The sequence below is a fragment of the Vipera berus genome (genome assembly GCF_964194415.1).
Source record: "Vipera berus genome assembly, chromosome: 1".
In the NCBI taxonomy this organism is placed as follows: Eukaryota; Metazoa; Chordata; class Lepidosauria; order Squamata; family Viperidae; genus Vipera; species Vipera berus.
The window spans coordinates 130,647,065-130,673,412 of NC_138202.1; the positions used below are offsets into that span (position 1 = coordinate 130,647,065).

General features: G+C 39.4%; 1 protein-coding gene across 1 annotated transcript in view; it reads right to left on the bottom strand.

The window, feature by feature from the left end:
• The window catches only part of SEMA5B (semaphorin 5B), a 203,776-nt gene that overhangs the window by 108,318 nt on the left and 69,110 nt on the right, over nucleotides 1-26,348 (bottom strand). Inside the window, exons 4-6 of the mRNA XM_081315124.1 lie at nucleotides 15,607-15,669; nucleotides 9,704-9,802; nucleotides 7,980-8,193 (exon numbers count right to left, since the gene is read on the bottom strand). Of these exons, the coding sequence (XP_081171250.1) occupies nucleotides 7,980-8,193; nucleotides 9,704-9,802; nucleotides 15,607-15,669 (376 nt within the window). The remainder of the gene's footprint in view (nucleotides 1-7,979; nucleotides 8,194-9,703; nucleotides 9,803-15,606; nucleotides 15,670-26,348) is intronic.

The following is a 26,348-nucleotide window of genomic DNA, read 5'->3' on the forward strand; positions in this document are numbered from 1 at the left end:
TCTCCATCAGGTCCACAACAGAGTTCTCTGGCTGGGTCACTGTAACAACCAGATCATCTGCAAATGCTCTCAATCTGTAATCCTGATCTCCAACTTGTATCCCCTTAATTTTTTCCGAATTCCGAATCTTAACCAATAATATCTCTAATGTTAATATAAATAACAAGGGCGATAGCGGACAGCCTTGCCTTGTGCCCTTCTCAATATTACATACTGTTGTCAAACTATTGTTAACTATAATTCGGGCAGTTTGTTTTTGGTATAATGCCCTAATCGGTTGTAAAAATTTTTCCCCAAAATCCATTTTGTCTAAAACTTTCAACAAAAATTGCCAGTTCAATTGATCAAAAGCCTTTTCAGCATCTAAAAAGATTAGCGCAGCAGAGATCTGGTTGTGCCTTTCCAAAAACTCTAACACATCAACTATATGTCTCACATTGGTTTTCATTTGTCTTCCACTAATAAACCCCGTTTGGTCCCCATGAATCACCTGTTGCAGAACCCTCATCAGTCTATTAGCCAAAACCTTAGCAAATATCTTATAATCTGTATTTAAAAGCGATATCGGTCTGTAATTTTTAACTAAAGTAGCATCCTGGTCTTCCTTCGGAATCAAAGAGATAAAAGCTGTTCTCCAAGACGGGGGCACCTTTCCCCCCCTCTGGATTGTCTGGAACAGTTCCTTTAACGGTTTTATCATCTCTAATTGTAAGTTTTTATAATAGGCCGCAGTCAAGCCATCAGTGCCTGGTGCTTTATCCACCTTCAGTTCCTTAATAGCTGTAAAAATTTCTTCTTCTGTAATCAGTTGGTTAATCCCCTCTTTTTGTAGGAGAGCTATGTGACACTGTTGTCCACTAGAGTTCAAGTATACTTTCAAAAGGAGAAAGGTTCCTACAGTGCAAGCCTCAGAGGGAGGCCCATCATACTAAGTGTTTCAATATTGCTTTTCAGTCAGCTAATTGATTAAATAAACAGCCATTAAACTGAACAGCCCCGTTAAACACAACCAGCAAGTACTTTAAGGCATTTTGCAAGATTCCTTCAGCAGGGTAGGCAACCTTGGCTCTTTTATGACTTGTGGACTTCAACTCCCAGAATTTCTGGGAGTTGAAGTCCACGAGTCATAAAAGAGCCAAGGTTCCCTCCCCCTGCGCTAACCCATACACGAGTCATACCATTTCTCAAATGTGAATATACGCTAATGGCCTGCAGCCAAGTGCATCTTCATTCTAGGGCTATTTTGCTCTTTTGCTTGCATTCAGCTACCTCCAATAAGCAGCAATAGCTCACTTTCATCATTAAATTTATTTGCGTTGATTCTCCCTTATCCCAGGGACCTGCCCCAATGGTGCACCAAAAGTGTTTTTAAAAAGGCAACTGGACTTTGTTTTCTTTCCTTGGAGATGTTTCGCTTCTCATTCAAGAAGCTTCTTCAGCTCTTCAACCAAGAGATGAAGAAGCATCTTAGATGAGAAGCGAAATATCTTCAAGAAAAAAAGTCCAATTGCCTTTTAATAACAACAATAACAATAACAAAACAACAGTAATAATGATGATGATGATGGAAGGGACCTTGGAGGTCATCAAGTCCAACCCCCTGCTCAGGCAGGAAAACCTGTACCATTTCAGACAAATGGCTTTCCAGTCTCTTCTTAAAAACTTCCAGTGTTGGAACATTCACCACTTCTGGAAGCAGGTTGTTCCACTGGTTAATTGTTCTGTCAGGAAGTTTCTCCTTAGTTCTGGGTTGCTTCTCTCTTTGGTTAGTTTCCATCCATTGCTTCTTGTCCTGCCTTCAGGCGCTTTGGAGAACAGCCTGACTCCCTTTTCTTTGTGACACTGCTATCATGTCCCCCCTTGTCCTTCTCTTCATTAAACTAGACATACCAATTCCAGCTGCCGTTCCTTATATGTTTTAGCCTCCAGTCCCCTAATCATTTTTGTTGCTCTTCTCTGTATATTTTCTAGAGTCTCAACATCTTTTTTACATCATGGTGACCAAAACTGGATGCAGTATTCCAAGTGTGGCCTTACCAAGGCATTGTAAAGTGGTATTAATACTTCACGTGATCTTGATTCTATCCCTCTGTTAATGCAGCCTAGCACTGTGTTGGCTTTTTTGTCAGCTGCAGCACACTGCTGGCTCATATTGAAGTGATTGTCCATTAGGACTCTCACAGTTACTACTGTTGAGCAGGGTACCACCTATACTATACCTGTACATCTGGTTTTTGTTATCTACAGTAAATGTAGAACCTTACTTTTTTCACCACTGAATTTCATTTTGTTAGCTAATGCCCAGTGTTCAAGTCTGTCCAGATCCTCCTGTATCTTAAGCCTATCTTCCTGAGTGTTGGCTATTCCTGCCAGCTTGGTGTCATCTGCAAATTTGATGAGTTCCCCATCTATCCCCTCATCCAAATTGTTGATGAAGATGTTGAAGAGCACTGGGCCTAGAACAGAGCCCTGGAGCATCCCACTACACACTTCCCTCCATGAAGATACAGGTCCATTGAGTACAGCCAGTCAGCCAGGTACGAATCCATCTGGTGGTGATGCTGTCTAACCCACATTTTTCTATCTTATCAAGTAGTAGGTTGTGATCTACTTTATCAAATGCCTTACTGAAGTCCAAGTAAATTATATCTACAGCATTCCTCTGGTCCACTAATTTTGTCACTTGGTCAAAGAATGCAATGAGATTTGTCTGGCATGATCTGTTTTTGACAAACCCATGTTGGCTTTTGGTAATGACTTTGTTTGCCTCTAGGTGTTTGCTGATTCGTTGTTTGATTATCTTTTCCAGAATCTTCCCAGGTATTGAGGTCAGGCTGATAAGTCTGTAATTTCCTGGATCCATTTTATTCCCCCTTTTTTGAAGATGGGAACTACATCAGCTCTTTTCCAATCCTCTGGTAGTTCCCCAGTGCTCCAGGATCTTTGAAAGATATAGTTCAGTGGTTCTGAGATCACATCTGCCAGTTCCTTTAGAACCTTGGGGTGTAATCCATCTGGTCCTGGTGATTTGAACTCATCTAGGCTGGACAGGTGCTCACTTACCATTTTCTTGCCTATCTTAATTTGTGTTTCTATTGTTTTTATGGTACTGTTTTTGATAGGTTGGACTGTTTTTTCCCTTTGTGTAAAGACAGATGCAAAAAAACGAGTTAAATAGTTCTGCTTTCTCCCTGTTGCTTGTCACCTTCTTGCCACTTTCCCCCACTAATGGACCAATCATTTCCTTAACTTTTGGGACAACCATGCCCTGGATGACTGAGAATCTCTGTAGACATTTACCATGGCACAGTTTTCCCTAATTGCAAAAAAAAATGATCGCAGGAGTGTTTTCATTATTGAATAATTTCGGCCTGCAGAATTCAACAGAAAGGTGATAGCATAGGCCTGAAGTAGGTCTTTTGGGGAATATGTAGAAGAGATGAAATAAGTAATTATTTAATATTAGAAATGATAAGATGGTTGGTTATTTTTTCTTTCAAGAAAAACAAAATTAAACTGTTCAAATGCAAAACTCCATAACCTGGGCCAAAAAGCAACCAGAAAAGATGGAGGAAAATTACATTGCCCAAAGTGGTGGGAAAGAAACCAGAAGTTTTGTTGTTTTTTTAAAAACATCTCAGTCTTAAAAAGTACCCAGAGGACTTTGTTAGTTGAGTGAATAAGTCAGCCAAAGAGTACAGCAAACCCAGTTCCTCTCTTTCCCACTGGAATTGTTTCCAAACATTTAGAAATGTTCTTTAAAAAAAAAGTAATTCCTAGAGTCAGATGAATTTGCCTGAGTCAGAGCTGTCATTCTGAAACTGCCATTATGAATTGTCTTTCACAATACAGCACAATCTTGAAGATTCAGTAAGGGGACCGTACTTTCACAAAATAGACACAATGGCATTCTTAACAGCCGCCTACACCTAAGGAATGGATGTTCCCTAGAGATTTTGTTAAAGTCTAACCCTGAGAGGTCCTGTAAAACTTTTTTTGCCTGAGTCAACTTTTAATGGAATAGTTAAGTAAGAATAGTTAAGAAAGGGATAAGAATTCTGAATTTGTATCTGCTAGTTGGCAAGTGTATGTGCCATAGCAATGAAAACTAGGTGCCCACTTAAAATTTTAGAAAAAAACCCCTTTTTCTTAGCTTTCTCATCCATATTTAAAATACAATGTTCCCAAATGTAAAGAGAAACGTATTATAAATTTATTAAAGGAAGAGCACAAAAAAGTTAACCAACTGTGCATACACATTAACAATGCTTGAAAAATATTGCGTATTGATATCATGCAAAATGAAAGAAACTTCTCTGATATTATATAAACTTCACGTCAAATACAAAAAGTTTCATGTTAAATTTAAGAAGTCTTCATGAAAAGAGGGCAAAAACTTTAAAAAGCTGAGACAGCATGGAAACTTTAGGATATAAATAGTATTTTAAATTAGGGATACACGACAAATGCCCATGTCATACAGAAGAGCCCACTGTGGCACTATGAAGAACAGATATCCTTATTTCTAAAGGGATGGAAAAAGGGCGTGATTGGTACTAGCTTTGTCATGTAAAATCACTGGGAAGGTGTTGCTTCCATTAAAATCTGGAGCAACAAAATTTTAGTGGAAGATTTTAGTTCTATCAGATTTAGTAGCGAGAGAATACTCCAGGTCCTTTCTACCAAACTCCTGGGAAACTGTGAGCCTTCTAGATCAAACCAAACACACACACACACACACACACACACACACACAGACACACACACAGAAATTCCTAGAAGCTTGCATTCAGACAAACCAGCAATCAATTGACACATGTATTTACATACTATTAAAATGACAGTAAAAAAGCTAAGGAAACAAAAAGACAGAATAAATCTTCTCCAACAGCTTGCACCTAGATAAGCAGGGATTAACACCAGAGAAACAACAGGTATTAATAAATTTATTTGGGCGGGGAAAAAACCCGAGAGTTAAACTTAAGATTTTACAAGACGCACGGGAAAGAGGAGGACTTAAGGTGCCTAATTTGAAACTATATTATGATGTGGTGGTTTTAACACTGGTTAGTGATTGGCTTAACTTAACAAATAAAAGTATACTTTATCTTGAGGGATGGGACTTATTATATGGGTGGCATGCATATTTGATTTATGATAAAAAAAAGTTGACAAGGCTTTTAAATCTCAAATTTTAAGAAGTGCTTTATTGCGTGTTTGGAAAAAGTATTATTATAAGTTGAATTATAAAATACCAATTTGGGGGATTCCTGGACACGCAATAGAGGGTGTATCTATGGGTGTGAATTTGGATACGATTTCTTATAAGCAATTACTTAGACTGGTAGGGAATGATTGGCAATTAAGGTCGTTAGCTGAGTTAAAACAAGAAAATATCGTACAGTCTTGGTTTCAGTATACTCAACTGCAAGCTAGGTGGAAGTTAGATCAGAAGGTTGGTTTGACACTGATGGATGAAAATTTGGTAAAACAGATTAAAGATCAAACTGGAGCGCATATAAAGAGAATTTATAATGCTTTAATAGAATTGGATTCGGAAATGGAATTAGTGAAAGATTGCATGGTAAAGTGGGCTCAAAATATTCAAGAACCAATCCCATTGGATGTTTGGGAGGTAATTTGGGGTAGAAATGTAAAATTTACTCAAGCCCAAAATTTAACAGAAAATTTTATAAAATGTTTTATAGATGGCATTTGGATCCTAAAAAGCTGTCTTGTATGTATTCCAATTTACAGCCCAAATGTTGGAGATGTGGTAGTTTGGACGCTACTTATTTTCATATTTGGTGGACTTGTAGAAATATAAAAGCTTTTTGGATTAAAATTTGGTGGAACATCCAAAAGATTTTTAAGAGAAAGATAAAGTTTACCTCACAATTATTTTTATTGGGTGTTATTACAGATTGTGATACTAAAGAAATTAACTTGATGTTGAATTTGGAAGAAGGACTGCCTGCCTACTATAGAGGAATGGACGCTTAAAGTGTCAAATTTAGCAGAAATGGCTAAGATTTCTGCTTATTTGAAGGATCATTCACAAGAAAGATACATTTCGGTTTGGAGAAGATGGATAGATTATATTCAGAAAAAATATGGGACTAAAAAGTTCCATTTAGCTTATGAGTAAATTTTAGATTGTTATAATTTAAATTCTTCTTTTTTCTTTTTTATTATTAGCTATAATAATATATATATTATACGGTATTATTCTTGTATTAGTATAAGTTGGATATTTTTAGATTGTTTGTAATTATGTTATAGGCGGGTAAAAGTGCATTATGTATTTGGTTATTTATATAGTTGGTTAATGTTAGATTATGATTATTATATATTTGTAACCCTGTAATCAGCTTTGGGAAGTGGGGGAGGGGGGTTTAGGGGTGGGTTGGGGATGGGATAATATTGTAAATTTTATAAAACTTTTCAATTAAAAAAAAACACCAGAGAAACAACTGAGCAGAAAACAATATCCTAATCAAGGAACTATTAGGGAGAAAACCACATCCCCACCAACACTGGTAGGCAAGCTATTGTATTATAAACAGGGAATTAAATTCATACTTGCAAGCACTGATGATGTTATATAGTTGCGTAATGAAATGTCTGCAAGGAAACAATTAACTACCAAAGACTCCACATAATGGGAAAAGCTAGCTTTCTTGAGCAGTCAATAATGCTAAGAAAGGTTGAATGGAGGACAAAAGGACAACTATTAACAAGATGAAAAGATCTGGTTACAGCAGCAATGGGAGAATCTTGAAGAAGTTTAAAAGGCCAAGCTAAAGGGCCAAAACAGATTATTCTATCTATGTGAGCAAAAACTAAGAGTTTTTGGTACACAACAAGTAAAATGTAGCCATTCTGCAATGCTTGAGTACAAATTGTAAAACCTCCCTTTGGGACTTCACATAACACAAAAGTACTAAGCTGTCCAGCATAGGAGCTTCAATTAACAGATTTACTAAAGGAAAAAATAGCAAAGTGAATGCTTTGTGGCTTCAGTAGAGATGCCATAGACCATGGGTCTTCAAACTCGGCCCTTTTATGACTCATGGACTTCAACTCCCAGAATTTCTCAGCCAGGCATGCTGGCTGAGGAATTCTGGGAGTTGAAGTCCATGAGTCATAAAAGGGCCGAGTTTGAAGACCCCTGCCATAGACTTTCACAGCAAGCCCCCCCCCCCCAAACTATTGGGTGTAACCCCTCACAGCTTCAAATATTACTATATGACCAAATTGTAATTTTTAATGTGAAGAAAAAACATTATTAAAGATATGGCTGTAAATTAATTATAGTAAATGTATAACTGAAATAAAAAGAGATCAGATTTCATGCTTCTACTAGTCTGACACACTGTTACTTGGCTTGTGGCCTCAGCATATTCCTCAAAAACTAAATGTGGTTACCTGAAAAAAAGATAATGGTGCACCTCTGTTTGAATAGGTTTACAACTGAGGAATCCTTCATTCCTACAGTATAATACAAAGTATTCAACAAGTTGGAAGCGGCCAAGCTCTTGCCTCCTCTTATCTCTGCCTGATAGTAAGGTAAACTGGGTGTTCTGACATTCTGGTGCAAGAAACAGGGGTTTCATGGGTCATCAAGTTTTTAAAGATACAGTACAAGATTTATTGTAAGAAACAGTTGGATATAAGCAGAACGATAGGCATGTTTATGTGGCTGTAGTAACATAAATGGAATATCTGACAGAATCTGCCCTGGCCATCAGTTTTCAGAATAAGGAAAGATAAAGCCCTACAGGCTATTGGTCTTGTTTCTGCATTTTTATTGGTCTTACTTCTGTTCCGTTTTATCAGTGCTAGCGACACGTTCAATCTGCGAGCAAGCTCCTTTCTCTTCTATTCAGCCTGGATTTTTATCAGATAAGAGAAACAATAAAGTTTTCTAAGACTGTCCAGTTGAACTAAATGCTCCTCAGTACACTAAGAGTTCTTACCGTTAAGCCATTTAGAGTTGTACTGTGCTGTTCTAAGAGGTGGGATGTTTCCAAGGCTGCGATAAATGGCTGGATCCCGTCCAGAAAAGTCAATGACTGTCGCAGCATACAGTTCTCCCTGGGATGTGATCACAGCTGTTGAGTTGTGCCGGGGGTCGTAAGGGCAGCGAGCTACCCCATTTATTTTTTCAATTATTTTGCTAAGATTTCCTACCTGTATTTTTTTTTAAAAAAAGGAATCAGAAGATAAAACAATGAGAATAGTGACCAAAAAAAAAAGCAGAGCTGACCAAGCAAAACATGTGTAAAATCTCACTTTACTGTAACTCTGGAAAATGCTATATGCACTCAGGGCAAGAACTATGATAAAAGGACTTTAATGATCTGCCGTGTGTGAAACCGTGCCTACCCCATTGCTGGCAATGGGAAAAAAGTCACGATACGTCGCAACACATCACGTGACATTGCGAGTTTGACACCCTTGCTGTGTAGCACACTACATCTGTGCCCTTGCAAAGAAGTTAATTATGTTTTTATTTTTAAAACATGCACATCTTGGACCTAAGGGGCATAGCAGGGAAAATAGCCCTCCAGATATACTAAACAACTTCCAGCATCATTCATTATTTTGGCTGGAGTAATAGGACACTATAGTTCAGTGATATCTGGAAAGTCCAAGGTTCCCCATCTCTTTTATAAGGATCCTCCGGTAAAGTATTATTGTCCTAAAAACATCTATTCCATTGCTATTCCTGGTTCTCAATTGATTAACTTTCTATGCCAGCCCCAGGGTCATGTCTTCATCTTCTCCAAATGGTTCGCTGCATTCTTCTCATCCAAGTTCTCATCTAAAAGACTATAGTTCACCCATTTCAGTTCTCCATTCACACATTGAGGCTGAAGCTCATACAGTATTTCATATGGAAGATTTTAGTTAACCCCTGAAATTCCACTAAAAGGATGCATGTTTCTCAGGCATGGCTCTGAAGAAAGTCCTGATCCTGGAGATCCACTCAGTGATTCCAAGTATGCAAGATTGCTTCTGGGGACACTGGGACGCACAGAGGGCCTCTGCTAAAGACAGCAGGAATAAGCCAGGTCATGTTACAAAAAGGGACCCTTTAGCTAAGACAGTCCAAAACTGAAGGGCCTTATTCACTATCGCAAAGCTCTGGGTTTACCCAGAAGCCACTGGAAGCAAGTTCCAGCAACAGAATTAGATGTTTCTTTCATGAAATCCTACATTTTGAATTTAGTTTTTTATTCACTTTAAATATTTGTCTGACATATTTTGGACCAAGAGTAGTTTTCAGCATTTTCTAGAGCACTTTGCATGCAGCTCTATACAACTGTACAGGCATGATAAACTAATGAGCGCAGACGTAGTTTTTAGTAGCAAGTAGAACTGGCATACCTGCTTATACTGGGGGAAAAAGGTACACCACAGGATACTGGCACCCAGGATATTCCATCTACAAACCTGAACTATTTAGAATTTTTTAATGTCAATCATTGCAACTAGTCCTCTTTATATTGTAATGTATGCTGCCCTTTGTTATTATTTTTTCTTTGTTCTCTCTTACAGTTGCACCTATTAAATTCAATTAAGGTAACACTAACATTGTATCTCATCTCTGATGTGACTTATAAGAAACAGGACATCCTTTATCATACTTCCATTCTTATTCTCTGGCACATCCTGAAAAGGGAAGGGTACAATTTACCTGTCTGCTGGAACACAGTGGTGAAAAAGCATTTGTGCCACAAGTGAAAACCTTCTTGCCATAAACAATGAGAACACGAACATAGTTTTGGCACTCCTCCTAAAGCAAAGACAAGAAAAGACACTTTACAGAAAGATGGCCAATTTAAGCTGACACTTGTTGAGGTTTCGTTCCAAGCAATGGTTGTAACTGATCTGCATCTGCTGCTGATCTGGGAATGAAATATTCTGAAGAACAGTGTAATTACTTGTATAATTTAGTAGTTTCTACAGGTGTTCTAGCTCTGGAAAAAAGCTTGCTTTATTCAGAATGCCATGTCCAGAATATCTCCAACTGCTTTTGGTTTGGAGGACTTACTTCCAGCAACCACTTCTGCACCACTGAGGAGCATGCTTTGGGTAGAAATAGAATATTCCAGAGTTCTCTGGCATGCTGTTGCTGCATTCAAGAATTCTGCATATCCTCCATTTCACACTCACACTCTGTTGTAAATATCATGCTACAATAACACAGATGAGAATGTGTCTAAGATTATACCAGCTGTCTTTCACTGAATAAGCATAACTGGAGAGATACAACAATAAATTATAGAGCATAACTTTTAGAAATTTATGTGCCATGTTATCTTTATTTGTAAATTATATTAATATTAATGATATCAAACAAGTGAGTGATCAGAGAACACTAAATTCAAGACAGATATATTCAGAATTATGGACTTTCCCAACTGGAGAAAAGTAATTTAGAAAACATCAAGGTCACTGATTTTTTAGTGTTTTCCTTTCATAAAAAATGAACTTTACGCCTATTAATCTCCCTCCTCCGTTACTTTAAATCTAGTAATCCCAAACATTTTTAGAACACACAAGTGTGAAATGACTAGATGTTAAATACCATTCAAATCTTCCCCCACCCCATTTATTTAGATTATTTTTTTAAAGATACATAATATATAGCATAAAGCACACACAATAAATACAATGTGGTAGATTCAGATTGCCTTCTTTATTAAGGGTTGCAATCACTCGAAGAGAAAGCATTGGCAAGAAACACTGAATTGCACTTAATTCAGACTGCAATGTATATAAAGCTAAAGTTAAATATAAAACAAATCTTTGCTGTAGCATTTGTTACATATTCAGTATGGAGCAAGCCAGGAAAATTTATTTTCATAAAACTAAGAATCCACTTACAGCGTATTCCGTAAAACTGGACTATTGGCAAAGCCATTGGCAAAACTCAAAGCCCCTCCATGGGGGAGAGGGACGGTGAAGAAGTGTGAAATATAAATAAAATAAATAAACATAAATCTGAGACACTGCATGATCCAATCACCAGGGGAGGAAAATCACTATATTCCATTCAGCATGATCAGTCTCTTTGTTCAATAGAATAGTCTACTATACAGGAATTTAATAAATCTCCAAATATAGGAACTGCAGCACTGGTAAAACTGCACAATCAAAAGCACTCCAATTACTATGTACAGAGACTTCCTATCCAACCCATAAATTATAGCAGCTTTTATATAAATTTTGTTCTCTACCATTTTAGAGAAATTAGCTGGTTGATTAAAACTATGCCTTACTGTTTTTCTCTCTAGGCTATCCTATAAAGAAATGTCAACAACTTTGATTGCAGCCATACTTTATGGGTCAGAGGTTTTGTTTTTGTCTTGTTTAAATACCTCTACCTTGAAATAACTGCGGTCTCTGATTTCTATTTGTGCAGCTTCTGGGGAAAGGGGTTAAGTTTCATATTTATATTCAGGAAACACAACTTGTTCAAATTATCTTATGTTCAATTTATTTCTCTTTATCTGGAGACTGTAAATGGACACCAAAAAGAGATTGCCACTAAAGAACCAGCTATTCCAGAAGGTCAAAAACATTGTTTCCAGTTTCCCACTACAGAAGCTTGCATGATGTGAAACAATTCTTGAAAAACATTATTTGGGGTTTTGTTAATACACAGTCACTCCAAACCATCCTTCAGCAGGCAGAGAAAGATCTTTCACAATTACAGGTATCACAACAACTTCCTTTCATTTAGGAAGTGGAAATGATTTCACTGAAACATTAAGGGCTACAGTAAGAGCTACATGTGTGGCCCACGAACTGTCAGATGTCCTTGTTGTTTGGGGATATATTTCATAAAGGAAACTAAGACACTCATTTCAGCGGATAGCAGAATGTGAATTTTCAGAGTTGGCCTGGAGAGCACATAGAATGAGTGTGTCAAGATCACAGTGTTTCCTTGGAGAGGTTCACATGGTTTACTTTTCATTTCCATTATGTCTTGATCAGATATACAGGGATCAGATCTGAAATTTCTCTCAGCCTGGAAGCAAAGCTTCAATACATTATCTTTCAGAAAAAGATAAGCTGTGGTTTATTATATACAGAACTAGCAACTGAAGTCATGTCAAACAAAAGTATGTATGCTTGGAGCTGAGTTAATTCTCCTCCATCCACACTGCAAGTGGAATAACTCATCAGAATCAGGAACGTTTCTGTCACGTCTTTTCTTCTCTCTGATATCATCATACACTCCCTGCAAACTGTCTTTTACATAGGCAGAAAATAAAAATGCAACTCTATTAATAAGCAACAATAACCAATTTTACTGTCCTCGTGTTCTGCATGTTTGTCCTGTTTAAATAGCAACGATTGGTGTATAAAATAAAAGGGCTGATGCTCTATAATATTCTAGAACACTCACTTCTATGAAAACAGATTTAGCCTGGCTTGAATTTGGACTATCCATAAACAGTTCAAATCTATGACTCAGAATGTACACCGTATATACTGTAATATCAGGATCTGGCTGGTACTTGAATCACGATTTGCTGGATAGCCATCAAGATTGTTTTGCCACTTGTATCTTCTTCAAGGAAAGAGATTTGCAACAAATATTTAGGTTGCATTGGCATGGAGATACAGATTTTATGAAAACAACAGTTCTTCAAATATAAAGAATAAAATGGACAGAGATAAAACCAGAAATTTATTTTAAAAATCAAACCAAAGTCATGGTCAATTTTCAAAATTAAAAATCTGATATATTTGGCCTAGACAGTTCACACAAATATATATCTCCCACAAATATATATTATATACTATATATATATATATATATATATATAATATATTATATATATCTCCCACAAATATATATTATATTTTTCAAGCCCATGTATAATTTCATGCATCTGATGAAATTAACTCAAGAGTATTAGAGCCATGGTGGCGCAGTGGTTTGAATGCAGTATTGCAGGCTAATTCTGCTGACTGACAATTGTTAGCAGTTCGCCATTCAATTCTCACCAGCTCAAGGTTGACTCAGTGTTCCATCCTTCCAAGATTGCTAAAATGAGGACCCAGATTGTTGGGGGTAATATGCTGACTCTGTAAACCGCTTAGAGAGGGCTGTAAAGCACTATGAAGCAGTATATACCGTAAGTCTAAGTGCTATTGCTATATGTATTAATAAGTTGGCTGGTCTTTGGACTGCCATAAAAATTTGTCATTTTTTTCTTCTGCCGAGTCACACTAATTTTAAATTTTCTTCTGGAAACAAGACATTTTGTAAATTATCAGCACTCAATTTATTGAAGAACCCCACTGTAAATCGGACCTCAATAAAACATAATTAAGAATTGCAAGACACTTCCTCACCATTGCCTATTTACCTAATTACAAGAAAACTAACAAGACACTCTTATGCCCTTTGGACCTCTGAACCATGTAATTTAGTACTGTCTGATGGCTCATCAGGACTTTAGAAAGATGTATTAAGAAGCAGATAATGCAGATTTAGTTTTTTACTTTGTTCCCTCCAAAAGAAAGTATAACTAACTGCTGTTCTCATCTTTGTTCATTCTAGAGACAGTCAATTAGAGAGCACTGTCTTTTAAGAATGAACCACCTCATATCACTCTAACATCCTAATAAATATCAACTAATTCCTAGGAGCAGAATGATGTTATTGAGCTAGGGGCTTGGATTCAGTTTTCACTTCCAGTAGAGTCTGGTCAGTGTAAGGGTGGCTAAATAAGGATCCTATCTTTGGGTCCAATGCTATATTTTCTGTTCTATAGGATTCCTTTGTGGCATTCAAGAATTCAACAAAGTATAGATGCCTAATTAGTAGGACACTGGTTGAGGAAGAAATTAGAATGTCATTGCCACTCTGGTTGACAGTCCATAGACAAATGACACTTATTACTTCAGTTTTAGACCAGATTTATTAAGTTTTCATAGCTCACCCAAGCAAAATTCTTATCTTTCTAGGACATGGCACTGCTGCCGTGATTGCTGCAACTGTATATAAGGGTGACAAACTAAAATGGTGATTATGTTTCTTGAGAAAAGAGATAGTCATGAGTTCCATGCTGGAGTTGCAGGATTTTGGATGATGGCACTTTCAGTGGGATTTTGGGGCTGGCAGTTTCAGATTAGATACCATTCAGGGTTTTCTAGCAACATCTCTGAAAGAAGCAGAAGTAGCAGTGGTATGCATAGAGAGTTGTATGTCGAAACAGGAAAGATGGTAGTTGCAGCATTGTGAGTGACACGCTGTTCCTTTGTATCTACATGCAATGCCAAGGTTGGGCTTGAATTGCAGTACAACGAACACCATCTTATGATCAATGTATATTACCAAGCCTAATCTCCAGAGTTAGTTAGAAATCTAGCTGTGTCTAAGAACTGAGGAAATAGACTATGTTCCACTGTCTTTTCAAAGGAAATTCATTCAGGAATAAAGAGACAATTTTAATATATTTGCTGCTGTCTGTCCTAATTTTCTTTTTGGGTCTCTTGCAGGCTGGAAAGCACTGTTATTAACATGTTCTCAGATATTTATGTTTATTTCTTCAGATAAACAATTTTATTAATCAGTTTTGTGCAACTTGCAGAAGATGCAGAAGAATTCATCACTTTTTCTTCTTCTAGTTTCTTTATGCTTTATTGCTAAAGCTTACAATGCAGGTGGGTTGTTGTTTTTTTTAGGAAGACAGAGAATATGGGCTGTATTCCATCTTGATAAAATAAGGATCGAAATAAAAACTAAGGAGATAAGAAATGACTTATTTTGACTTGCTAAGACAGAGGAAATTTTGTTTTGTCATTCTTGCTGTTGTCCCAACTCTGCCTTGAAAGAGTTCAATCTTAGCCACTGAGCTTTTTTGAGTGGTACAGTGGTTTTGAATTTGGGGTGCAAGTTGCTGAAAATTTTCCCCTTCATGTTAACTTATAAACCAGGCATCTGATTTTTATTGAGGAAAGATCCAAGAGGCTTGGAGCGGAAGCACTGGTATAATATGTCCAGCAGAGGATCCATTCATGTGCCAACTAGGGGAAGATGCTATTCCATGCAACTTCAAATGGCTCATTTCATGGAAACAAAGACACACGTCACAGATTTTATTCAAATCAAGGAACTGTATTCGGTGAACCTTGTAACTTTTCTGAACCAGAATTGAAACATTAGACAAGGAATTGGTTGGATGGTCACCATGGTGATTTAAATCCAAAAGCATGCTTCCCTGAAATTAGGGTACAACCAAACTAACTCTTAATCAGAAATATGAATTAAACCCTACAAGTAGATTTTGCTAGCACCTATATATCCCACAGAAATCCATTGTTCTTAGTCTGCTCCAAAAAATTGGAGATTAACTTTAATGTACATGAAAACATTCCTAAAAAACTATAAACCAGAATCTGAAAATGTACCACTAGAAAGTAACACATATTTTACCTTTTTGTTACAATATTCTCCTTTTAACCATCTTGCACCATACTTTTTCAGGTGAAAATTCCCCATAAACAATTACATGAAATCATTAATGTTAACAATGGGAGTCTTCATACATATGGAGAAGTAGATAGGAGACTTACCTCAGTTTTTCCTTTACTTTGACACGATCTCCTGGTGTCTTCATCTGAGCCCCATTCTGTTGCCTAGGGAACCAAAACAGCACCATGAACTATGGAATCAAGTCTCCTTTGGAGTCATTTAAAAAGGGAGCCATGCAGGGCAGTTTGCAGCAGATCCTGTGATCTTGCTTTGTTATGTTCTCTTGTGAAGTACAAAGGAAAGACAGCAGATGAGAGACCAACCCTCTAGGGACCAAGGTAGCAAATGTAGGAATACAGGAAAAATAATTACTACATTTTCATATAAATGTAATACCATACAGGTAATCATCGGTTAAGGACAGTAATTGGGACTGGAACTTCCATTGCTAAGCAATGTGTTCACAATGTGCAATGTCATGTGCCCACATTGCTTAGTGACTGCAATCTGGCAGTCCCCATTGCTAGCTCAAGGGTCATTAAGTGAGGACTTTCTCACAGCTTGGTGCTGCCTTCCAACAACTGAAGTCAGAAGTGGCAGAAAGTTGCAAGTCTCAGATGGGTCACAAACAGGCAGGTAAGCAGCTTCTGCCAGGTGGGAAAGAGGGGCTGCACAAAGGGCTGGCTTGGGGGGCTGTGATTCTGGGTGGGGAGGGTGTGAAAATGTGCTCAAGGAACTGGTGCACCATAAGGTGAGGACAATGGAGTTTGAGGTGGCTGCTGCAGAGTGTACAATTGGGTGCAATTGAAACCATGGTAGTTGGCAGTCACAGAAATTATGCAAGAGGAACTGATTAACATTCTCCAAGTCAGTTTTTCCCAAACAGAGAGCATTTATAGACTAATTTTGGTCTATCTTTGTATCCTCAGTGGGGCAGGTAACTTTTTACGGTGTGCATGTGTTTAAGATAAATAATTTAGGAAGAGTTAGGGTGCTCTCACTCAAACCCAGACTAACAAGTGGTCCCAGTGACTGCCATTTATTTTTATTTGAATAAATGAGAATTGTAATCATAACAACTGACTGATGTATACACATTGCCTAATACAGATTGTATGTCACAGACAGAACCTGATAAAACAAACCCAATTGTTACAATCACTATATTCCTCAATTACTTGGGGATATCTCTACCCATCTCCTGAATGTTGCAACTTGCAGCACAGATTAGATTTTTCTCTTCAATACATTCACTTTGGTCCCAATTTTACTAGACTGACTTTAAAAAAAAAGCTTATGGCTGCATTCATTTCAACATTTTCAAGCAGCTCAGGAGAGTAAATCAGGAGCTCTTTTCACTTTGACCTAAAAACCCCATATAAGGTATTCCAAGCTAACAAGAAATGACAGATCAAAGTCACTCAATTAAATTTAAATTATTTTTAAGTGATGCTAGTTTCCCCAGACTTGTACCCATGACTTGTTAGGCTAAAGCAATTTTTTGACCCATCCAACACAATACTATAACCTCTGGATATTTTTATGGCAAAAATAATTATTACTTTCAACAAAAGTATTTAGAAATTATGGAGTAGGAAAATAATTAGCTGAGTAATGAAGAATTTGTCTCATAATTAAAATGCATGACTGCATATAATAATCTCAAAGGAAGATCAGAAAAAATTAAAAGGAAAAAAAGTGCTGATTGAAAACATATAAATATTCCAAAATTGTGTCTGTGCATGGTTGTGTGTGTATATTTTCCCCACCCCACCAAAAGCCAATTTGGCATCTTTGGGACTGTCATTCTCTCTTAGCCCTAGGAAGAAAGCAATGGCAAACCATTTCTAACAATGTGGCCAAGAAAACTGCATGGCTTGTCTAGGCCAAGGGTGTCAAACTGCCGGCCCACGGGCCGGTTGCTTCATGTGGAGGCTGCGCCCACCCCAGCTCCATGCAAAAAAAGTCACGATACGTCGCGACATGTCACGTGACGCAGTGAGTTTGACACCCATGGTCTACTCTAGACAGTTGCCAGAAGTCAATGGTAACTTGCAACATTTATTCCAAATTATGAACTTTCTTTGCATATATTTCTCTCCATTTATTATTTGCCACATGCAGAGGTACATTGAAAACTGCTCACTGCTCACGCAGCAGCAATACTTATTATTGAAATAGACTGAAATACCCTACATGGTACACAGTTGATTGAACTTTCTACCAGTGCTTTAAATATCATTGTCAACCAAAGGAAATTCTGAAAACTCATCTCCTAAAAGAGCCATAAGATAAAATCTGCAATTATGAGAAATTCTGAATAAGGCAGATAGATGGCCAACAGTCTGGATTCACTTTTATAAGATCTGAAAGTAGAACCACAATTAATAACAATCATTCTTTCAGCGACTATTCAAAGTTGCAACAACACCAAATGGGGAAACTTGTGGCTGATTCTCAGTTATGGCTGTCCCAGCACCTTCAGTCATGTGATCACCACAATGAACCATGGTGGCGCAGTGGTTAGGATGCAGTACTGCAGGCTACTTCTGCTAACTGCCAGCTGCCTGCAGTTCGGCAATTCGATTCTCACCGGCTCAAGATTGACTCTGCTTTCCATCCTTCCAAGGTCAGTAAAATGAGGACCCAGATTGTTAGGGGCAATATGCTGTCTCTGTAAACTGCTCAGAGAGGGCTGTAAAGCACTGTGAAGCAGTATGTAAGTCTAAGTATTGTTGCTATTTGTGAAATTTACTGCTGGCTTCTGACAAGCAAAGTCATTGGGGAAGCCAGCAGGAGATTGCAAATGGCGGCAATATGACTACACACTTAACAGCTGTGTGGGATTTACCTAATGACTCCAACTGGAATTGATGGAACAACTGTCATAACTCGGCAGTCATGTGACATCACCTTTACAACTACATCACTTACTGTCAAGAGTACTTAACCCCAATTACTGCTGTTAACCAACTATCTGTAATATTAAGAGTGTCACTTATTAATGAGATTTTTAAAATGTAAAAATTTGTCCCAGTCTTATAAAATCAGAATTCTGTCATCCACGTTAGAAGAACTGAAATAAGCTTAAGAGCATCAACTGCAACGCTCTGCTCTACATTCACCATAGGGATTCTGCTCTACAGTCACCATAGGGATTCAGATGCCACTAATGGAACTTCATAATGAGTGTTTAGAGCTTTATGAGCAACACATTAATGAGTACAACCGTTATATAGGCCTAGTGAGAGGAATTTCCCCAGTCATTCTGATCCTAGGAAAAGACACCAACAGTGAGCATGAACATCTCAAGGATAGGTTCAAGATAACAAACCAAGTGTTTAGATTAAATCATTCCATGGAACATCTTCAACTCTTAATTATTTAAAAACAGCGTAAATCCCTCCCAAGGGACAAATAGAGCCACAAAGAAAGAGTGGCAAAGGCTGATTAAGTTAGTTACATAAAGAAACTCCCTCCTCTTCTAGAAAATCATTGCTTCAATTTTTTAAGGAAATCTTGAACAAATCCTGTTTATCCCAGGACAAGTTTGGCAAAATTTGGCTGCCAAATTCAGGCGATCACTCATAATGAACTTGTTCCTGACACTCTTCTGGCCACCAGTTTCTTCTGAAGTGGTCAAATGGATTGAAATCTTAAAGAACACAAAGGCTCCAAGCTTTGTGTCTCCTACTTAAATTACTTAAAACCAACTGGGTACAGTGGACACACTTTCCTGCATACTTTTTTTTTTTACTAATATTGACAAGACAGAGCAAATGCCCAAGGACTGGGGTATTGTCGCAATAATCCCAATATACAAAAAAAAGGGCACAAAGAAGACCCAACTAACTACAGATGTGTCAATGAACTGAATGTTGTTAGTAAATTAAATTTTCCCTCTATGTGATCTTTCTAACTCTAAGGCTGCATTCAATTCCATTTCATGAATACTTCTGTGGGAAAGGATTTATTTCTCTCTCTCTCTTCCTTTTCTTAATCCAAAAGTTCCATTTGACACCATTCTTAAAGTGAGATGTGGTCCTCATAGGCCACTCTAGTCTAGACCCATACACATAGAAAAAGGACGACAGCAGGTTGTATCCTTACTTCAGACCAGTTTTATTTTTATATTAGCTCAACGTCCGACTGATCTTGATATTCATGTCCCTAAAATCTTATGACGTGGAATTCCTCTCCTCTTTGTAGATGATACAGCAGGTGTCTCGCACATTCCCAATGGACTTAAAAGGGATATGGCAATGGTGGTGAACCTATGGCAAGCGTGCCAGAGGCAACACTCAGATCCCTCTCTGTGAGCATGTGCGCTGTCACCCCAGCAGAGTTCACCAGAATAACGAGCATTTGGAAGCAACAGGGCAGGAAGTGACCAAGCAAGCAGCATTGGCCCACTGGAAAAGCCCCGGAGATGATGAGGGACTGGCCCCTGCCACCCTGGCCCCAGCCCTGCCCACCCAGCGGCCCCCAAGGCGCACACACAGGAGGCAGTAAGCGCATGGGGGCCAACAGCATCCAGCAACAGGGGTTGCATAGTCCGTTGTGAATACCAGGCCAGTGCTCCAGCAGTAGCGCTGGCAGCACACAAAGTCAGGTAAGCATGTGCTGTGGATCGCTGGACACGCCCATCTCTTTTTGGTTGGAGAGCTGGTCGCCACTGCTCATCTCCTCAGCTCCTTGAGGGTCTTGCCCTTGGCCCGTGGGTGCAGCGCATTCCCCTTGCGCACCTCAGTACCTGTTGTGATTCAGGGTCAGCCTGTGGGTTCGGCAGTTGGGTCGGATGACTCAGAGGAGGAGGAGGAGGGGGGTGTTGAAGAACTTGCTGATGATGGCTTTGAGGCTCCACAGAGCCCCCAGCCAGGCCCCTCCCACCTGGTGGAGACCCAGCTGTGTGAGCCTGACAGCGTGGATGAAGATGACCCACAGCTGGCCCTGTTCAAGGACGCCCGACGCAGGAGGCAGTCAATTAGGAGTAAACAGAGGAAGGCAATGGGGCTCCTCGGAAGGAGGCACAGAGAAGCCACGCCCTGAACTCTATATAAGGGGAATGTGTGGGAGGGCTGGTTTGCTGAAGGCAACCGCTTGGATTGTTCCTGTTTCTTTAAGCTCCTGTTTCTTGGTTTGTCTTGTTCCGTTTGTTTTTGTGGTAATAAATTTGGCAGGCGTAATTCCAGCCTCTTGCCTTCTTGTAAAAGGGGTTGTCCCTGGTTTTGATGCAGGGCCGGTAGCAGGCTGGTACAGAACAGTACCTACCACGGCCATCATCCACTCGTGCAGGTCCATTAGGCTGCCGCCCAGAGGTGCAGGCCTGCCCAACACGAAGGAGGTGAAGTAGAGGTGGTAGAGCACACCCAGAGCCAGCAGGTAAAAGGCCACCCCGAGCGGGAAAAGCCAGATCCCCATCAGTGTCATGGCCACCCAGGCCCAGAAGAGATGGGGGGAGGCACACAATCCTAGCTGGGACTGGGCGGCCCATGGTGCTGATGGGGATCCAGCTATCCTTGCTTGGGGTGGCCTTTGGCTTGCTGGGCGTGTGCATACTCTACCACCTCTACTCGAGCTTGCTAGCTGGCCGTTTTGCCTCCTTTGTGCTGGGCAGGCCAAATGTTTTGGGCAGCGACGGCAGCTTAATGGACCTGTGTGAGTTGCCGGCAGCGGCAGCCTGAGGCAGGGCCAAGGTGCATTGGTTGTGCAAAGGGAACAGGCTTCATGCACGGGCCAAGGGCAAGATCTGCGAGGGGGCCAAGGAGATGACCAGCAGCAACCTGCTTTCCAACTGCAAGCAAAAAGAGATAGGACGGAGTAGGGGCATCTGGTAGTCTGCATCACATGCCTCCCCTATTCCGCCTGCTGCTGAAGGGCTGGTCCGGTATTGGCAGTGGGCTGTGGAGCCCCAAAGTGTGCCAGTCGAGGGGCCATCAGGCTGTGGCTGCTGACGGACACAGTCAGCCCCCATGCACTCGCTGGCCTCTGTGTGTAGGGACCAATGGTGTCAGGCAGCAGCTGCCCCAGCTCCTGCCTTGCCTCACAGCAATGGCACCCCCACCCTGTCCCCTGCCTCACCCTGCAGGATGAGCTTCCTGCCCACCGCCCCACCCACCAGAGACCCGCTGGATCTCCCCCAACCCTGCCTGGCCCCCACAGGCATCTCCCCCACAAGCAACATCCAGGTGGCCATGCCCACCCCGGCCATGCCCACCCAGTCTGCCATGACAACTGCAGCCACACACACACACACACACACACACACACACACACACACACACACACACCTGAGAGCACCACAATGCTGATGCGGCCCTGGCACTTTGTGATAAATAAGTGGGTTTTGGGTTGCAGTTTGGGCACTTGGTCTCTAAAAGGTTCACCATCACTGGTCATAGCAACATAATTTATTCTATATTTTGCCAGTTTTTAGCCTTCGGGGATTGTTTCTGGCAAAATACACCCACAGGAATAGATTCATTTAACAGCTCTGATGTCTTCATTTAACAACGACTGTGTTTATTTAACAACCATGGTACTTAATGATAGTCATTAAAAAGCTGTAAAATCTGGACATGTGGGTGTCTCGACTTATGACAACATGACTTTTACGGAAATTCCATGCTCCTTTATGGTTGTATGTTTAATACTACCTGTGCAGGTAGACCTTGCTAAACGACTGCCTTGCTTAGTGACTGTTTGAAGTTATGACTGCACTGAAAAAGTTATTAGTCTTGCATTTATGACGATCACAGCTTCACAACCAGCGAGCCTTTATGATCATCCAGCGTCCCACAGTCAATAACCACCATTTATTTACTTTACAACCAACTTTTAAATATTTAGGTGTGGTCTTTCATGCATGGGGGGGGGAGACTTGGAAGGCCCTCCAGAAGTACATTGTCCAAGCAGCTTCAAAATCCCCAGAGGTTCTTTTATACCAAAGGGAGGGACCAAATGCAAGGCTAAACCTCCCTCAAGTTGAAGAAGGACTTCTTCAGAGCCAGACACCATGGGCCATCATTGGCATTATTACAAGACAAATGTATCAAAATTCCACTAATAGAATGCACCTTCTCTAGGAAAATAGAAACTGTCCAACATGTGCTACTTCTGCAAAGATCTGCACAGGAATTAAATATTATCCTTGCTGCTATGCCTCCCAGGAATGACAGAAGCTTATTATGCCAATGTTCTTCTCTGAGAGACCAGTCATGCTTTCACTAATACAGTAAACCAAATTTTGCAGGGCTGCAGTGAAAACACATCAATTTATACAAAAACTGATAAAACGTTTTCCCCGGTGACACATTGTATTAATTTTATTTTTCTTGTTCTGTTCTTTTTGATAGTGCTAATCTTTTATTGTATTGCTACAAATTTCAATTTGATGCTGTTTATCATTCATCTCATTCTAGGATATCTATACTACTCATGAAGCTCTCCCTGGCATAGGGATTTGCAACTCCACCATTATCACACATTCACACAAACATAAACACACACACAAACACACACAATCTATGTCTGGCAGGTATGCATTGTCTATAAAGCTGTATCTGCCCCCCGTGCAAAAAATCTATGAAAAACGCAGAACAATTCCAAAATAGTGTACCGGTATTCCTTTTTTCGAATTCTTAAATTAGTATTCTAAGTATGAGCATCCAGAAAATTTGAAAGCACGCATTTCATAATGAATCAAATCCTTACAGTGGCAATAATAAAAATATGGCAGTAATCATTAACATTGGGGTGCAATGGCTCAGCGGTTAAAGAAGCTAAGCGTGTCAGCAGGGAGAGCTGACAGCCCCAGTTCGAGACCCAAACTCTGCCCAATGGGGTGAACCCCCATTACTGTCCATCTAGCAGTTTGAAAGCATGCAAATGCAAGTAGATTAATAGGTACCACTGCAGTGGAAAGGTAACTGCTTTCTGGGGCCTTTGGCGTATAGCTATGCTGGCCACATGACCATGGAAATTGTCTCTGGACAATGCTGGCTCCCTTGGCCAAGAAACGGAGATGAACACCATGCTCTAGAGTTGGACATGACGTGACAGAGAAACCTTTACCTTTTAATATTTGCAATCATAGGTTTCCTTAAAGACATGTATTGCTCACCAAAACATTAGGAAGATAAGAAAATATGATGGGTCTCCTCAGGAGAGGCATTTCATAATTTTACTACCTATTAACAATATTCTTGCCGCTTAAGCTTGCCCACATAAGTTCTAGTGAAATTAAGATTCACGGGAAGGATTTTTAATTTCGAAGCACGAGTAGATTTACAAGGTGGGCATCCCAGCCCTAGATCACTAGAAACCTAAGCCTTTAATCTTTAAAGCATTTAATTATAAATAAAGATCATGTCTGGTGCACAATCAAACAGTACTTAGATCCCATTTTTTTTCTAGAAGAGGAAATATCTGATGGACCAGATAAACCAGATAAAATTGGTAAAAGGCATTGAACATTATCTGAGGAATCTACACAATCTACACAATCCAAGAGCATTTCCTAACCCCATGGTGGGCACCCGTGCCGTCGCCCCAGTCTTAGGCCTTCAGCTGGGTTTTATAAAAACCTTTTTGCTTTAGGCCTCCACCGCCGTGTACAAAAAAAAAAGGTTCAATGAATCAATTTCAACTTCTTGCGGGGAACAAAAAGTTCTCGCAAAGTTGGAATTGATTGATTGAACTTTTTAGTCCCACCCAGTCTGCCTTTACCACTGCAGCCAAGCCCACCCAATGAGCCACGCCCACCCAAAGGGCCACACCCACCCAGCACCAATGATACATAAGTGGGTTGAGGGTTGCAGTTTGGGCACTCGGTTTGCCATCACTAACATAGGGGAGCATAACTCAACTAAGCATAAGTTCTATACCAGTGTTTCAAGTAGCAGAATACCCAAAGGAAGTTAAAGTCCTCCTTGTTTTGATAGCATTCGTTTGATTGCCCAATTCTTGCTACTTCGATTTGAATAGAAATGTAGCTGCCTTGCCTTGGTTTACTCCAGAATGATAGTCTCTGGTTCAGTGAGAGAGGTGGAGGAAGGCTGAGAAAGCTTGAGCATATTGAGCCTCTCCAACTGGGCACTGAACTATAGTAAAGCATTGACTTTTCCAAAAAAAGATTTTATGATTAAAATACTGCATAGAGAAGCCCAGTGATACTATATTCTGGAAATAAAATTTTCCCCAATTTAAACAGGGCAAATGTTCACTGCCTTGAGTTATTTATAAACATAATAAAGGTGGTATAAAAGTAAAATAAATAAAATACAATGGCCATCTCCTGCCATATTGAAGAGCTCAAAAGTCCAATTTATTCTCATTCATAGATACAAAAGTCAAAGAAGGCAAAATATTAGATTTTCCTAAGAGTCGTATCCATTGCCAGCAAACTGTGATATACTTTAAATTTGGATCAATTTTTGACAAGCTAAAAGGAAGGGGGAAAAAACAAGAAAAACTGAAACTAACAACTTCTAGACATGAGATGGTTTCTTTTCTCATTCAAAAAACACCCAGGAGCTACACTTTCCATTACTAACCCATTTTAGTTTGACAGAATTTGACAGAGCAAACTGAAACAAGGGGGGGAAAATACTTTGAACAATCAATACAATTCAGAAGACAAATACTTTTTCGCCTCTGTGGGAACTGTACCAATGAAAGTAAGAGGACTTCTATAGAGGAGAAAATCATTTTTCACATACCACGATTCATGTCAGAGAGGAGTATTCCTACAACTGTGTCTGAGCAACACTGCCCTTCCGTTTCTCTAACCTAGCAAGTAATCCAGTGTGAATCTGATGACAATAGAAACCCTTGACAACAGGGAAAATTATGGGAACATGTTGCTGGTGACTGCTCCATTACTCAGTTCAATTTTAATTACAGTCAAGGGGACAATTAAGTCAAAAAGAAGCACAAGCTATGTTTTACTACGCCTCAGCACAAGCCTGGAGTATGTTGTAAGGGAAATAGCCAAAGAGGAAAGACAGGCCAGGACTCAATAAGAATATCAATTCTCTTGGGAAAAAAGACCCAATGAGCATTGACCATAACAATGACCTAGCAAACATGGCACAATTGCCCAAATCTCTTTCTCCACACAATGCAGTACTGACATACGGTCAGTTTTTATCTAGATGTTTCTCACAGAAACCTAACCTTCTTTTATTTAACTTATTTCCTTGGCTGTCTTGTTTCTTTTCTGCAATTTAATATCTTCTTAAGTTCCTCCAAGAGACCATTTTAAAACTAGTATATATCTTTTATAGATTCTACTAGTACTACTGAACATCGGCAAACCATTATATAATAAAACTTTTAACGCTCTCATTTTCGCATATTCGAAGGACTGAAAGATCTTGTTACGTCCCTGAGAATTTCATCCTGAAATACATATGTTTCCAGTTGCTATGTCTACAGAAATATTCCTTTTAAAAAAGTGACATTGATCCTATTACCACTGCAACCAACCAATGTCTTATTTAATGGTAAAGCTGTATTACTTGAACAGGAGACTCAACAGTCCACCTCATTCCATTCCAAGTAGGACGAAAAAGGCTAAACTAAAGAAAAGGACTTGAGGAGTGAGAATTTGTGCTTAGAAAAATAAAATGGTATTGCATGGGCGTCAGAAGAATTTAAATAGTAAAAGGCAAGAAAATTCAGAATTGTATAATTCTTGCCTAGATGGCTAAGCCTTGACCATTCTGAAAAGAGAGACAAAAAACCCCAATCAAGCTTTATACAGTTTAATTAAGCATATATATTCATTAACATTTATATATTAATAGATCTTTTCAAGGCAGTTCATGATATATTTAAAGTA